The following is a 17,478-nucleotide window of genomic DNA, read 5'->3' as shown; positions in this document are numbered from 1 at the left end:
TGCTTAATGGAACAGCTAATACAACACAAGCTTCTGAACCAGCATCAGCAGCTGAATTCTCATTCAATTACACCCCAAATGGCAAAACTTTGAAAGCATTCAGGCTTGGATTCACAAATGATCTGACCAAAGGATCACACTTACCTTGCCATGTGAGGTCAGGTGCAGACGCACTTGAGCCGCTCTCTCCTCTTACCAAAGCTTAATGAAGTATTCATACTCAGCTGATATTAACAAGGCTAGAGTATTTAAGCAGTATGCTTTCAATGAAAGCCTCAGGGTTTTCATCGGCCATCCGATTCATCTGCAGCTATATGACCTGAAAGCAGCCTTATGGGAAATCTATCTTCTGAGTGCAACTGTTAAATGTCTGAATGCTAAAATCAGAGAGGAACTACTCTTTCACCTGTCTTGCACAGCACTACAAAATCTGATGAAGAGATCTTGTGACTTTTCTGTTTGAGATACCAAAATTAAATAGTCTGCTGTGGCACACCAAGAATTGGTCAGAGCTGGAGGCATAATGCCTGACCGGCTGATTCTTGATCTGGTACAATATGTGAAAAGCCTCATATTCTGAGCTATCAGGAAAGACATGGAGCAGCTTTGAGGAAAGAACTTTAGGCCCCCCTTCTACAGTATTTTCTCTGCAACCTTTCCAGAATCTCATCATGGCCTCCTTTGGTTTATTGTGATGCATATAAATACATCAGTGTAAGCACAGATTTAGTGAGGAATGAAATTTGTCTTTAATAGCTGCTTTTGAGAACTAATCAATTCATACATAATGGTAAAAATGAATAAAACTCTGCACTGAATTTTGCCCTTTTCAGCTTGTCAAGGAGAATTCAAACGAACAGCCATTAATAATTCCATGTATAATAATCTGATAAAATTTGATTAGAGGCAGTGTGAAACTCTATAGGGACAAAAATAAACAACTGTATTTAGACACTTTGCCTACTTGTAGCAAATACATTTACTTTTACAAATGTCTTGTTTATTCACAGATTAGTTTTAGGTATTTCTATTTGAGTTTGTAGATTAATCCCTGAGTATTTACTTTAATTCTATATGTATATACTTGCTCTCTAATGTTTATTATCACCTACCATATTGTTTTGCTTCCTGATTAGATGAATGCATTTTTAATAAATGGAAGAAATGTAACTCAAGGAGATTACAAACTGGTTCTGAGAAACAATTCTCAAATTGTCTTTAAAGGACAGTTCCCAGTGTGGAAGTACATGGCCATTCTTGGAATAAAACTCAAAACATTTTGACAAAGACCTATTTAAAAAGACCCTTTTAAATGATGTCAAACTCCTTGTGTTAACTAACTTGCCAGGCTAATCACGATGTTCAAGGAAGTGAAGATTTACTGAGTTATGGCTCTGTTCTTCCATTCTCATGGGTGTGCTGATGGTGTAGCACATGGGAGCACTGCAGCCTTTTTCAGGCTCCTCAATCACACAAATTAAGGAAGCCAGGTAGAAACTGTGGCGCTACTTAGAAAAGAGATTTGTCAGCATTGTGGCAAGGAAACAGAAGTGTGGACTAAACCCTCTTTCTAACCAAAACCACATTCCACTCATCCATCAGAGCCATAGGATCTGACATGGAGATAAACTCCACTTGGGTCTCAGGTAGCAGAAAATCGCCTTATTTGGGGGTTCAGGAAGCTTGATCAAAATAAACACGTCCCAAATGACAGCCCTAAAGAAGTGCTGTCCATCCAAATCACAGGTGGTGGTGATGACTATTTACTTCCTACCTTTGAAATATATTTTGTGGATGAAAAGAAAAGCTGAATTCAGATGACTTCCAGAAAATGTAGGGTCAAGTTCTATACTCATATGGAGGAAATCTAAGAATCAATTAATTAATCTAAGAGACAATTAATTAATACATGCAACTTGAATGATAATCATCCATGTGAGCACTTTTCTTAATAAAAATGGATTGCAACATATGCCTAAGTGTTAATATGATATGATATCATTTTGCTCACTACTGCAAACATTGCTCACTCAAAAGTTTGAACAGAGAATTGGCCACAGTCACTGCAGTGGAAATACAGTTTTAATGCTGATGGAATTTAATGCTGTCATTTCTGTATGCTTTTCTTTCCCCTTTACTCTGCAAAATGGAGCACTGTGCTCTGCAGCCTTTAGCTGGATGGGGCCTTTAGTACTGGGATAACAAACAGTTGGATGACTAGGAATTATTTTTTTTCAGGTCTTGAGGAGGACCCTTACCTCTGTGCAGTAATGTTTTTCAAGCCTTTGACTTTCCTTTTGCTTCTGACAAGTCAGGGAGACCACAGACACAATTGTGCCATTGCTACCACTCTCATGTGAGGCTGTCCAGGATGTCAGGGCAGTAGTGGAGCTGAGCACTGTCACTGCCACATGCTGGGGCTTTTCTGTGAGCTCTTCTATCCATTCACCTGTGGGGCCTGGAACATGCCAAGAAAGCATGTGTAAGCAAGGCACTCTGCACATTTAAGTCACTCATGTTAAAACATCCTTCTTCACAATATTGCTTTCTACTAGGGAAAGAGGCTGAACTGACCACCTCCATTTCCACAAAGCAAAGATGGGAAACAGCCTGCAGTCAACACTATTTCCACCAATAGCAAAGCAGGAGTTGAAAAGAGAAATATTTCTGTGTCGAAAATTTGGATTGAATGTATTTTCTGTTACTTACCAGAAACCACCCAGCAGTATCCTGTATGCTCTACAATGGTATTTTAGGAGTAGTGATATCCAAAAATGTACAGATCCATGATAAATATTTGGTAATATTTAAAAATTAGTGATGTCCAGTAATGTACTGGATTATATATTATGTGCATTATAAATATTGCACGCAACTTTTCCTTTCACTATACACCAAATTACTCAAGTATACTATGTACCTGAGGTCTTTAAACTGAGTTCACAGTCTACTATAGTGAAGAGTTCTCCATCGGACTTTTTGAAGCACTTATTTAAATATGTATGTGCTTTTAATTTTGAAAAATAACTTTAGCTAGACTTGGACAAAAATTCAGATTTTCAGCAAACAAATCCAGAACAAGGATTTTGTGTAAGATCAGACTATAAGATTTGACACTCAAGACTGCCATTTGAGTACAACAAAAATGTTGGGTAATATAAACCAATAATTCAACAGGATGAGTCACCAACCGAAAGGTTACAAGAATAAGATAAGGGTGAAGCTGTGAGAAAAATGTATGCACAAAAGTCTACTCACATCTACTCTAGAAAAAAGTGAAATCTGATCATTAGTTAGTCTCTGGATTCAGTGAATATACGTGTAGCAATTTCTGTTCAGAAATTGTTTCAACATCAGCACTAAAGAAATTGAGCTACCTCAACCTTGTGTCAGGGTCCAAAGCTGCAGCCTCCACAGAAGGCTTGTAAAGAGGAAAGGAAAACAAATTTTACCTTAAGAGTACTCGTGTGCATCTCAGATTTGGCATATTGTCAGAAATGCACATGAAATCTATCTAAGATACTAAGGTTCTCAAGTTAGAATAATTAGGTCAATTGCCAATAATCTTCATGTCTAGAAGCCTATAAACCAAACAGAAATACTTCATTAAAATAGCAATAAAAACACCTAAAAGCCCTCATTTATTACATGTAATACAAATATAGTCATTACATTCTTGTTACAGCTTTATACCTAATGATATCCAAGTCCATTCTTCCTTAATCTAGCAACCTATCCAAATATACACTTTGATTAACACTTTCTCATTTTCTGAGAGGTCCCTGTCCTCACTTAGTAGACTGTATGTAGGACACAGTACTGCGTATTTATGTACATAAATCAGTCACTTTTTAAGATGGAATAATATTTGGTGCTGATAGCAGTACTACATAATTTATATATACTTTGATCTATTTGTATAGTTTTATATACTTTGATGTTTTCACATAATGAAGATGCCTATGAACTATTCCTAATGGAAATCAGAACACAGTTAAATGAAAACAACAGAGACCCTTTCTCTCAAGACCTGTTTCATCTCTTTGTTTTCCAAGTACTTTTTCTTTCACCTATCAAGCTGTTAAAAATATTGCAGCAATACAGGAATTCAGTTACATGCTTTTAACCATTATGATTAATTTAAGCTTAAATAGTATTTGTAAATGTCATGACCTACCAAACACATTTATTGGTTATGTACCACTATGTTTCCTTTTAATATGAATATTTCTGCCAGCCTAGCCACCATGCTCTTTTCCAGAATTCGATGTGTGGGGGAGACACTAATTTCTCACAGGTAAAACTGGGTTGTGCTGCAAGTGTTCCTCTATTCTCAGTGTTTGGGCATTCCATAGGCCATAATTCCTCTCGTACAAAAAGATACTCTGCATGTGTGTGGACTGATATACTTATTCAGACATCTCATTCCCTTGTTGCTGTACAGATCATCAAAGCCTTCAGAATGACCATTGTCTGAATTTAATTACACCTGTCTCACTTGCCAATCTAATTCTCAGTACCAATCTTGGATTACTAAGTACTGTATTATTATTCTGACTTTTACTAAATCTGTATTTAAGAAACCCTGAGATTCTACAGGGAAATAATAAATTACTTTTTCCTCCTCTGAATTTAGCAGTCTGAACTATTGCATTTACCTTTACTTGCCCTGTGTGCTCTTAAAGACCATCTAATTTCAGAGTTCAGTGTTTAATTGTGCAAATCCCACAGTCTCAGCCTGAGATGCCCTTTGTCCTTAACGCTATGCATACAGCCTCCAGGAGGAAAGAAGTTAAATATTTTCAAGATTCTTTATAACCACTGATTTAATTCTCTGAACCGATTCCTCTCTTTGGAAGATGCAAAAGGAGAACCTGTTTTACAAGGGATGGACTTCTCTGATCCTGCAGCAGATACCACTCCTGCCACAGTGTGTTACTGGTCCAACCCACTGTACGTTAAAGTTATACTGGTCTGGGAGAAAAAGATTTACTGAGGTACTTACTGATATAAAAGCTGAGCGTTTTTGCTGATTGACTTCCCCGAACTTCACAAGAGCCAGAGGAGCTAAATGTTGTTACAGACAACTTATATTTTCCTGGTTCTTTCAGTTCAGCAACAAATTTGTGAGTGTCCTCACTGACTGTCAGAAGTTCTGTGGAGTTCTCTAAATCAGGGGGGAAAGATATTGTGGATTAATTGAAATTTGAAAGGCTTCAGCTACTGAGAAAATGATTTATATCAGAAATGCTAATACAGTTTCTGCTGTGGGATTTAAAAGTATCCAAAAGAACTGGATTTATGTGAGTAGTTTTATTTCTTGCCATCAGAACAAGAGTAATTAATGACCAAGGTTGCAGTATAGGTGTATAGGAACAATAAACCCAGGACAAAATTTCATTCAGTAGTGGGGATGATAAAATAGGGTTGTCATGACTGCGCAAGTGAACAAGAGGACAGCATAGAGGAAAAGGAGCTTCCAGTTCTATTGCCTTCTTATTCTGCAAAATATATAAATAAATAAATAAATATTATTTATCTTAAATGGGGGAATAATTACAAAAACTGTTTATCAGAAAGTCAGATTCATTTTGAGAAAAAGGATTTTAAAATAGGATACCTCTAAATGATATGGCTATTCTATCGTAATTCTGCCACTTAAAAGTTTTCTCCATCTTCCACCACAGCCTCTTTTTGGCCTAAGGAATGTGGTCCGTTGCTCTCCTGAGACAACTGTTAACCTGAACGCAGCATGACTTTTTTTTGTGGTCCCCTCGAGAACCTTTCTCAAGGGGCTGACACAGCTACATGAAATAATGTACCTTCTTCACCTCCAATTTCCACCAGCTTGTTTCTCCTTTCTCTGATAACATAGTGGATTTAAAATAACTATGGTGTAAACAGTGCTGCAGTATGCACAGCAGTATAAATCTTACTTAACAAAAGAAATTGCAAACTGTGATTTATCACACCTCCCTTATTTTAGTTTGAAACCCAGCCAGAACTGCATGCTATTCAATGCAAAAACCTTACCAAGATACACAAGAGATCTAATAAAGTCCTGTGAGGCACGATTCTAGGTAATTAATAATTTGTGAAGGAGACAAACCGCCAACAGAATTATAGAAACAGAGCATGAGAAGTGTATAAGGCTCAGTTTTACCTTCCCTTTCAATACTGATATGGAAACCATCGAAGGCGGTCGGTGGCTTTGGTGGTAACCAAGTCAGCACCATTTGTACAGGAAGGAAAGGAGTGGGCTCTGTTGTGAGTTTTCCAGATGTGTTTACTTCACTGGCCCCATAATCCCTGGGAACTGCATTGACAAACTCCTCTTCACCCTCCGATGATTCAGCTTCATTAGACCACCAATAGGGCTGCGATGTGGTTTCGTACTCAGTACTGTTAGAGCGGTAATCAGGCCAGGCTGCAGTTGTGTTCACTGCTGGAATTTCAGGTGGATCACCAGAAAAACGGCTCAGTTTCTCTCTGCCTATGATTTCTTGTTGTCCTATGAATGATTCTTCTGCAAAATTCCCGCTGTGCTCTTCCCAGTTGTTTCTGTTGATTGGCACAATCTGAACAGAAATGTTTCGAGGTGGGTAAGGAACTAAAAGAGAAGCAAAGGTTAATCTTTTAATAGGTGTGTTCTGTGTACCTCTGCCAGGTGCTTATTCCCTAGGGAAATATTCTTTGCAGAAAAACGATATATCAGGGATATTTTGAAATAACCTGTTCTTCCTAAGATTCTCCCTTCTATTACCAAATTACAGTGTAATTTTTTGATTCTAGTAGGATCAAGTTTACTGAAAATTCATAGAAAAATCAGGACTCAAGAATACCATGATGCAGAGTACACATGCAGTTGACATAAATCAGACTTCAATGCTAATACAGCAGCAAGCTACTTAACTGGATTTAAAAAGGTGGGTTTCGGTTTACTGTTTTCCACAATTGCATGATAACAGAAAAAACACCTCCACTGGTAGAAATGAGCTCCAAAACACATACAAAACTAACGCATGACATAGTGTATACTTGAAAAGCATGACCTTCTTGCTGCCACAGGGCTTTTCACATGTTCTTAGTAGACACCTTTTCACAAGCACTAAAGATCAGTTTAAATTTTAATGGCTGTGAAAGCTTGATCTCTAGATCTGGATCTTCAGAAGGCAAATGGCATGCAAAGAAGTTATTTCTGCTTATGCCAGCAGGTGAACAAAAGGTGCCATAATTGCTTGCCTTATGCCTTTACCTGCGGATAGCCTCTGCAAACATTCTGTCTGACATATTTTAAGCTGACCCCTTACAACCTACTGATTTATTCACCTCCCCCTGTCCCAGCCACAGCCACTAACACAAAATCAGAGACTAAAACCTCATACACTTCACGTCCTGAATGGGGGATGGGAAGGCAGTGGGAAAGAAAAATGTAATTCTATTGGTTGCCTTCTGATTTTGCCACTGGTTCATTTCATTTTGGACTCTGGAAAATGTCTGTGGTCCAACAGATTAACAGGAAAGTTTTGGGCATCATCCCAGGACCAAATTAAATTAGTCCTGGACCCTGAATAAATCCAATTTTCAGCTTTTGCAACATCGCTGTCTTGGAAATTAAAAGTTCATGCTTCAGGGCATAATCTGGCTGCCAAGTGGGGACACAGCAACACTGTTCTTCTCTATGAGAGAAGACTGAACAGTGAGGAAGGCCTTCTCCAACTGTTTAGCTGTGATTCACTGTGAGAGGAGACAGACCAAAACAGATAGATCAATATCATTCTCAGTGTGGCATTCCTGTGGTTTAAAACTTTATTCCTAACATAAGGCCAAGGATGTCTCATGTGAAGCAAAATTTATGTTCTAATAAACCAACTTCTTAATAGAAACCCTCATACAGATTTCCCCTTGTGCTATATTGCACATAACTTCACTCCCTGCCTGCACAGTACCAGCTGCAGCATCCTCCTCCCATGTTCCTGGCCAGGAGCAAATTCCATAACTGTTTCCACACAGCCCCTCCTTCACGTGCAGTCAATCTCCTCTCACGGCAGAAAGGAAAACAAACATACAGATGTGGAACAAATGGTACGCAATCATTTTCTTTACCTGTTCTGTGTTGCTTGGGCTCATGCCTAACCCCACTGTATTCCACTAGCGTGCTTTTGTTGAAGGTTGCTTCTGATACCAATTGAAATGTGATGTTACTGTAGCATATACCTGGCAGCCAGTGATTGAAAACGGTTTTACCTTTAAAAAAATCTGCAGAAGGTTTAAAAAGAAAAGATTTTTTTGTTATTAAAAAAAAAAAAAAAAAGGAAAATAACACATCAAATATTCGCTTTCAGCTACACATGCTGAAATGGCAGTGTTTCAGATGTTTAAACATTGCTCAGCCTGGTCTAAGACATGAAATTCTAATAATTCAGTTTTGACAATATTTTCCCTGGCTGTCAATTAAAAAAAAAAAAAGAGCCCAGCAAGAGAAATAAGAACTACATTTCACAGGAAAGCAACTCAACCTGGCAACCTGCTCCACGTGACATTGAGCATCTCAAAGAGCACCTGACAATTCCTGCAGACCTTTAACAGTTGCATGCAAAAACCTCTTTGGTCTGGTGCTGACTGAGGCACAGCATTCAGAGGAGATGCTCAAAGGGCCATCCATAGTGCAGCTGTGCACCAGCCACAGTCTGAGAATGGAGCTCATATGCAACATCAGTACGTGTGTGGGCTGAAGAGATGTTGCGTAGGGCAATTTAGCTGTGGGAAAGGGTATGCTTGCTCATTAGGGAATCTCTTAATTCAAGTGACTTTTTTATTTATCAGCAGCTGCAGCAGTAATATTACAGCCTCTGCATATGAGCTGTGAAAAAGAAAAATTGCTGCTAGTATCACCTTTGTTTGTTAGAAAAGGGTCACTTGTAGACCCTTTTCTAGAACTATGATCCAGAATCACCATTCCCAACATCTTGCATTTCAGAGTCTTGAAGATGTTAACCTAATCTTTCTATACACTGAAACAATAACACCAAAGTTTTCCATGCTCCTTCTGGAGGTGGGCATCTCCCTCTGTTGACTCCAGAGAGAGCTTGCAGTGACCAGGCTGCTACACAGGAAACCTTCTTTCCATCACTAAAATTCAATCCATCACTTACTGGATTGCTCAGAGGCAATATTGCCACCATGCTGTACTAAACCAGCTGGGGTTTGGGAACCTGAAGAGCACTCAGTGCCTTTTTCACCTCTTAAGTGCTTTCCGTACGATAGTCCTTTACATCTTTCATATAAATGTTGTGCTTAAGCTTACTGCATGGCAAAAGAGCAAAGGAGATTTAAGCAGATCTAAGCAAAAATAAAACATCAAAAAAGAAAGCAGAATTTGCCCTTGTTAGTCTGTTTAGATGGTTAGTGACTGCTGAAATTCTTTAGATTGACTATGTGGGTTGTTAGATTGCTTGTTGTTGGTTTAACTGTTCTAAGGAAGATGAAATTGATAAAATGCAACAGGTTTATTAGCTCAGGGACAACAAAGAATGATAGTGTAATACACAGTACTACATGACATAGAGCGTTGCTCAGTGCTACTAGCATTATGTGACTTCACAGTGATACAGAGGTATCAGCTTCAAGTCTTTTCCAAGAATCAGCTATACTGAAAGCATTTCCCAGATGCAGGGCATCCCTAAGCTTCTCCATTAGCTATTCACAAAGAAAAATCATGACTGGAAAGAATGAACTGGGAATTGTATTGATGTTTTCAACTGTGACTGAGACAGAATTTTACCCACTGATTTTAGCAAGTATAACTAAAAAGCTAAAATGTATCTTTGTTAGCAGGAATAGTTAGTGAATAGTTTCTTCCTACCTTTGTACAGCATTGTTCTGTAGTCTTTTCCTTCCCAATAGCTTATATTTACCCGGGTGAAAACATTGTACTTCTCTGGGTATTGAATTTCAAACAGCACTCCTGTTTCTGGAGATGGTTTGTAATCATAGATAGAAACACTGCTCACAGGAAGGGGTTCTAAAGGATATACAAATAGAGGGAAAAAATGGCAGAAAGAAGCAGATCAACAGGCAAACCTATAAAAACAACATCAAAGAAAAAAATGGTTTTGTGTGGAATGACACAGGAACTCTCAAATTTCCCAGATGATATTCGAGGCTTCACAGAGGTCTGGGGCAAAGCCACATGGGACTACGTCAAAGCCAAGGTTATGGCTACTATGTCAAAGCCTAACCCCCCCCCCACACACACAATGTCAGTGCACTCAATGCTTTTTTACAGAAAAAAGAAAACAAAAACCCCAACATTTTAACAGAAAGCTGTCCTTATTTGGAGAAGAGCAGGCATAAAAACCATGGTTGAAATCACAATTATTACTTAAGAACTCACCATCATCACCCCATTAAGATTTTCTTCTTTAGCAGTTGCTGATCAAGTAAAAAGTGCCCATACAAAAGCAAAACACTTGAAATTAATCATAATTTTGGCACCAATCTGAACTTAGCTGAAGATTAGCTAAGAAGTGTATCAGTGTGACAACCAGAGGAAATTGAATGATGACTTTTCTGTTCTGGTAAATATTCATTTATATATTTAACGAGTAATTATACTTCATCAGCCCCGATTCCTACCATACCTGAGAGGGCCACCATCTTCAAAGTACTCATCCACACCACACTTCCAATGAATACAGAAGCATCATTGCTGCTTTTTTACAGATGAAAAGCTGAGGTACAGAGTACAGTAGTTTACCCATGGGCATGGGGTACACAGAAGGCAGGTAGTACAGAGCTGCCAATCTACAGCTTTCAGCTCTGACCATGGTGGGCTATAGAAAGTAAGGACAATAACCTATGTACTTTTACGTGCTGTCTAGAAGAAATAATTGCAACTGGTTAACTGGTAAATGCATTGGTTAAGAGAGCCAAGCAGCTATTCAGAACAGGTTTCTAGTTTTACTTAGATTTAGTCATATTAACATATTTTAATAGAAGCAGTTAATAGATAATGATCAGTAGTTATGCCCACATCCTTTTAGGTATTGTCATGTTAAGTTCTTGTGCACAGTAGGGAACAGACTGAAAAATTCAGACTGTTCATTAGCATGGTCTCACTACACACTTGCAGGACACATTTGAGTACAAAGTTCTGTTGAAGCAAGCCCTGGAGAAAAACTCATAATACAATTTTCTCCAAAGAGCACACAGTCATGACAGGCAGCAGAGAAGGCAGATGAAAAAGACAGCACCAGCAGCTTCAAAAGGGGAATTGTCTCACGGTGGATGGAACAGGGTAATCAAAGATGGAAAAGCAAGCCCATAGCAGAAATAAAAATTAAATCCCATTTGCTACCACAGTATTTTCACTACTGTACTAAGCTTCCATTTGCAATGAGAATTGAAGAAGAAAAAGCAACAAAGAACAAAAAAAACATGAAAATAAATCTCAGCCCAGGACTTAGGAAGGAGTTTTGTTGCCATTTTTAACTTTGTCAGAGCACCAGAATACAAAACCGTGGGACTCCTAATTTATTTCTCATGGCAAATATGTTTTATTATCTTCAGGTAGCTATCAGTATATTTATAAGTTAGACACAGAGAAATAGAAATGTCAAAGCTAACGGATACCAAGAGGCACTGCAATGACAGAATTTGTGAAAATCTTGCTGACAATTTGCGATAGCCTAGAAATAAATGGGAGCAAAGCAGGTCATGGGAAACAAAGCCTACCCTCTTCTTTCTGCTGAATCCCTTCCCATCACTTATTCTGAAATAAACAGTTGAGCTGGCAATCCCCATGACCCCACACTTCATATCACATCTCACACAGCACATGATAGTAGTTCAAATGTCAACAGCAATCTCTAAATGGCACAGCCCTTACATGCAGCCATCTTTCATGTTAACAGGCATGTCCTGGGCTTCTGCTATCTCATTCAGATCTGGGTCTCCTTATTCCTGAATTACTGAAACTTCCCTGAGACAGTGATTGAATTATCCCATTTATTCCTTCCTACAACAAATCAAATAAAAGATGGAAGTTATATTTATTTTTAATCCAAATGATTTTTCCTCCTGATTTAATTAACCAATAATTGAATTAAGCGGTAATCACTGCAAACTCTCTTTCTTGTTGTTATCTTCCGCTTACTGACTTCTCCTTGCTCATGGCTGCTGTTAACATAGTAGTTTGAGTAATATAATACAATTTAAAGAGTCTTCCATTATCTTCCTTCCTTCGGCACCAAATATTCACATCAAATCTATTTGCATACTGTGAAATTAAAAGGACACTCAGCAGATAAAAATCATGTTCAAGTTTTTCACTAACAGTTCCTGGGGTTATTAAAGCTCAAAGAATATGTAAAATATCACTCTTCACCATTTATATTTATAATTCAGAGCATAAACTGTTTGGTCTTTTTGTCATTCCAGATACAGCATTCAGGATCCACAAAGGTTTTAGTGATTCTCAAGAAATAGCTTAAATGAGGTATGATCAAATACATAGAAGCATCAATAATATTGATGTTGTAAGACATACTAAGGAAGGGAAATAGAGGATTTTAGTTTCCCTTTAATAGCATATTTAAGGCTTTTTTTTGTGCTCAATGTCTTTTTTAGACATCTAGACTATATTAAACTCATATACACAAGCTTGCAGGATCAAGACTGAAGTTCCTTTATTCTCAGTATCTCACATTCTGCTGCTTTTGTAGCAATTGCTTTCCAATTATATCTGCTTATGGGAAATTTAACTTCTGCATTTCTCCTGAATATAACCACATTTTGCATTTAGCACATACCTTGCATTATAAAAACAGATAGCATAATAAATGCTGCTAGCCTCTTCCTCAAATGCCCCAGCAAATTCTGGAGGCTAAATCCTCCATAAATGCATTCGATCTGTGCCAGATACATTAGTGTTTTAGGTGGCTTTTGCAATTCAGGGGAGGAAAAAAAAAAGGACATTGAAAATAAGTACCACAGTCCAGGCCAAATAAATTTGTTTTTGATATTCATAGACCTGGCCCCTCTACAGATGGAATTGATGATTGGTTAATGTAGCAGATTAGATGTGCTATTACACGTTGGCTGGATGAGATGGGACTTAGATCAACAGTCTTGCTTCCCACACTCAAAACAGTCTTGCTTCCACACTCAAACGAGATTAATCATGGCTAATCCTCATAATACAACTCTACTAGGAAAGAAGTCTCAATAGTGGGGTGATGTAAATCTCACAGGTAGTCACCTTTATTCACATGAAGAAGCTGTGAACTTGGTGATGTCATCACCAGGATGACCCTATTTACCTATTTGCATTGCTAATGGGAGTAAATAATAGCCAGGACAAAGTTTTCATTATGCTGTAAACTTTAGGTATTGTTTTATCTCTTGTTAAAAAGCATCTAGTTTTGAAATTTAATAGCTGCTGTTTAATACTTCAGGAACATAATGTTCACTTTTATGATATGTAGTAGAGGATATCGTGTGTGACCACTTACAAAAGAGGAATGTAAGCGCAAATGGCCTCTGAGCAATGATGCAATCTGCACACTGCCGTTTCTAGATGCCCACATAAGATGACAAATATGAAAGCCACACAAACCAGAAAATATCACTGGCACAACAAAAAAGGGTGTGTCTTAGTACTGCACAGATTTAGGCCGATACCTTAAATCAGACTTCCAATGGAAATGACGGCAGAAAAAAATATTCATCGTTACAGTTCTTTTGTTTCTCAATTCTGATTTTCCCTTAGAAGTGAATAACATGATCTGTTTGCTGGGGAGATCAGTGTGCTAAGGGATCTAAAAGTTCTTCTGAGTTATGTTTCATATTAAGGCTCCCACGAATAACTAGCCTTTTTAAAGATGTGCCACACCATCCTTTAAGATAGATATACACAAAGGGCATCAGTTCTGTATCTCATTGGGGAAAAAAAAGCACAACAAAACAACTCTGGATCTCCTACTTCAGCAGCTCTGATCCATCAACAAGCTGAAGGTATGGATTTGACCTGCAGAATTGCTTCCTGTAGCATCTGGCACAATGACAGATGAGCATTAACAAGGGCTAATGCCAATTACTTTCTAGAAGCGGAAGAGATCACAATCCCAGGCAGCAGGCCTTGTTGGTCTCCTGAGGAGAATATTTTTTGGTAGAAGACAAAGAGGCAGAATTCACCCTAAAGGGAATATATTTTACTGTGATTTATGAAAGGAATCATTGGGTTTTGAAACAATGAGATATTCACCAATGAAAACTTCTAATCACAAGCTAAAATAAAAGTCAGGCAGAGCTCTTCTTAATTACCCTCACACATCCTGATTTCTCCAAATCCTGCAAGAGATTTCTATTCCTACAGCACAAAACAGCCATGCAGTGTATTGTTTTCCCCATTTCTTAACAAGTATTTTTTTATCCCAACAACAATAAAATTTCAGTGAAAAACAAGAACAACAACAAAAAAACAACTGTATGATTGTGAGTCACCCCAGAAAGAAAATGCAGGATGACTGAGAATTTTAAGCATTGATTTTTGGATATGAATCCATATTCCTTACTTCTCTCATAAACTCCTTTAAAAACTATTTTTAATGAACTTTACCTCTTGCAAGTTTGGTTGATTTTTGTTTGTTTGTTTGTTTGTTTGTTTTTCCCAAGTATTTCAAAACATTAAATTAGTGAGGTAAATTCTGGAGTCACTTCAATCTTGCAGTCATCCCCCAACTCCAGTATCAGTAGAAGAAAGCAGAGTGAAAATAGTTGTTAGATATCAGAATGACTTCTAAACTTGTCCAGACTGAAAACTGGAAGGATGGTCATATACTGTGCACAACACAATTGCTCACACAGGAAACTGGCCAGGGTGGCAGCATGCTTATCATTAACAATAAGTGTTGAAGGTGTCACTTCACCATTTTCTCCCTCAAGTGCAGTACTAAGTCCAGTGTACAGAACACAGCTTCGCTATAGAATCACCAGAACAAGTGCTCTTCTGTGCTTAGACTTTATTTTACAAGTTTCCTAAGACTTGAATGTGCCCCAGTCATCTTATGTTTCTAAAAGTCCCAGCTCTGGAAAAAACCTGAGGATGTGGCTGTGCTGACAATATCCTGAGAAGAAATAACCAAGCAAATAGGTCACACTTTGCATTACAACAATCTGGCATACAGAATCTAAACAAATACATTCCACAGTTTGTGGTGTTTTGATTAACCTGAGAAACCTCTGAAATTATTTCTGTCAAAGACAAGAAGAAAATGAACTCTTCTGTTTAGTATGGAAGGCTTAAGTTCACAACAGAACCTTCAAATGATAGTATTTATACGTGCATATATATACTTACATAACTTTATACATTTGCATTTTAGATATAAGTGTAAATATATGTGCAAAATATTAACAAATTTACAAATATAAATACTCACATAAATAAACTGTGCATTTTGTTAGCTTTGACATCATCTTTCTCTTGGCAAATCACTTCTCTCCCACACATAGATCTTTGAGGGATAAAACAAAAAACCTCCCCCTACTCAAGCAGAATGAAGTTTCAACTTGCAAAGAGATATGCAAAGAGATATACCTTTTTTCTTGCCAATAGGCTGAGAAGAATCACATCACTGAGGAATGTGAACAGGAAAAAGCAAAGCTCATCAAGAAAGACCATCAGAATGCAAAATTCTTTTGTGACTCTTACTGAGTTTATAAGTAGGTAATCCCTTTGAAGGACTTTGTGATCAATTTGAGATGCACAATTTGACTATACACTGCTGTGTATGATGTCTCCAGCACATGGCCAAGCTGAAAGACACCATCTCCGTGCACTGAACCCTCTGCACATGTCTGGAGGGCCCAGAAAATTATTGTGAAATATTGAAGTATATCTTTGGGAATTACCACACTGGCACCACTGAGTGTCCTACTTGATTTATCTTGTGACGTACTAATGAATAGGGCCAATCTACACTGGCAAAGCTCTCCTGACGCTGATGAAATTAGAACAGGAATTAATTTTGTCCTGGATGCTATTCACAGTGTACCATTTAGTCAGGTGTTAGATATTGATAAAATAAATTAGATAGTTACATCTCTTTACACAGTTAAAAAACTGAGGAAGTTAAAGAAGTAGAAAGAGTATACAGCATGAAGAAAAATACTAATATATCATCATTATTGTTTGCCAAAAATTCAAGTTAATTGTCAGAAAAAATAATGTAAAATGGCAGTTTGGCAATGCTATTTTTATTTTTATTTTTTTTTGAGTTTTAAAAAAGGAAAATCAACTATTTCCTAGTGAAGTTTTTTAGAAATCAGAAGTTATTACTAGAGTTTAAAGAAATCTCAAAAGAACTGTATGGCAATAGCATGAACTTCTAATTCAAAATTTACTTTCATTCCTGCACCTTTGTCTTTGAAAAGATGAGGTAAGCATTAACCTGCCTAAAAGAAAATATTAGGAAGAACGTTGGGTCCTTTGCACTGTGAAGGAGATCTGTGCCTTCCCTATAGCACTTAGTGTAGCACCCTTCAATGCCGAATACGGAAATGCCCTTTCCTTTCAGAAATGTGGTTGTCTTTTGTTGAGACAAACAAAAAGCTTAAGAAATGTGACAAAAAGGAAGCAGTGCATCAGCTCCTCAAGCAGCGCGGGCCCACTGCCAAAATCACTGGTCCTTCCAAGGTCTGTGTGAGCAGCAGAGGTCGCAGCAGGAAACCCTGGGAAGCTGCCAGTGCATCCACATAAGACAGGTGGTGAAATGGGGTGGAGTGGGCTCCTTTCCATTGGGAAGGGCACCATTGAGCCTTGGAGGAGGGAGAGTGACGTGGGCTATGTTTGTTGGAGCTGGCAGACTCACGCTTGTTCAGGAATGTCTCCTGGAAATCCTGTGAGCCAGAGTCTGAGTTTGGGATGGGCTGTGATAGGCTGAAAGACACTAGTTCCCTTCTTCCTTCAGAGATTCCCTGCACAGGAGTGCCATTCTCCATCTGCCATTCTGACTCACAACTGACCCTGCTACCAGTGACCTTGTGGGCTCTAGAAATCAAGCAGCAATTAGCCTTGCTGCATGACTGCAAGAGCAGTGTTCTAAAACCCCTAAAATACTTGGTGAGGAATCTGTTCAGCTGTGTTTGTCATATAATACTTACAACAAATAAAGAAAAATAAAATAGCAAATTGGGTTAGAATTATTACTTCAGCTGTAAAGCTATAACAGATTAAAAAGAAATTAAAAAAAAAAATAAAGGAAATCCAGATGGCCTATGAAGCCGTACATATTCCACTACATGTAAATATGCCTAATGAAAGGCTTGCTCTACCACATTATATTTTTCCTGCTGGAATCTTCATGGTTGTTCTCATTCGTAGTGCACAACTTGAGCACAGAAGGGAGGATGAAGACTATGGATAGTACAAATTCTGGAAACATGGCAGGAATTGCACTGGTGCTTTGCATGGTT

At 38.0% G+C, this 17,478-nt stretch overlaps 1 protein-coding gene across 1 annotated transcript in view; it reads right to left on the bottom strand.

Moving 5' to 3' along the window:
* The window catches only part of PTPRO (protein tyrosine phosphatase receptor type O), a 156,330-nt gene that overhangs the window by 48,192 nt on the left and 90,660 nt on the right, over positions 1-17,478 (bottom strand). Inside the window, 5 exon segments of the mRNA XM_042890023.1 lie at positions 2,259-2,458; positions 5,006-5,167; positions 6,164-6,610; positions 8,107-8,259; positions 9,866-10,024. Of these exon segments, the coding sequence (XP_042745957.1) occupies positions 2,259-2,458; positions 5,006-5,167; positions 6,164-6,610; positions 8,107-8,259; positions 9,866-10,024 (1,121 nt within the window).

Source organism: Lagopus leucura, unplaced genomic scaffold (genome assembly GCF_019238085.1).
Source record: "Lagopus leucura isolate 7727_CA_CO unplaced genomic scaffold, USGS_WTPT01 Super-Scaffold_100159, whole genome shotgun sequence".
Lineage (NCBI taxonomy): Eukaryota > Metazoa > Chordata > Aves > Galliformes > Phasianidae > Lagopus > Lagopus leucura.
The sequence above is the reverse complement of the archived record's forward strand: the minus strand, read 5'-3'. Positions and strand labels throughout refer to the sequence as shown.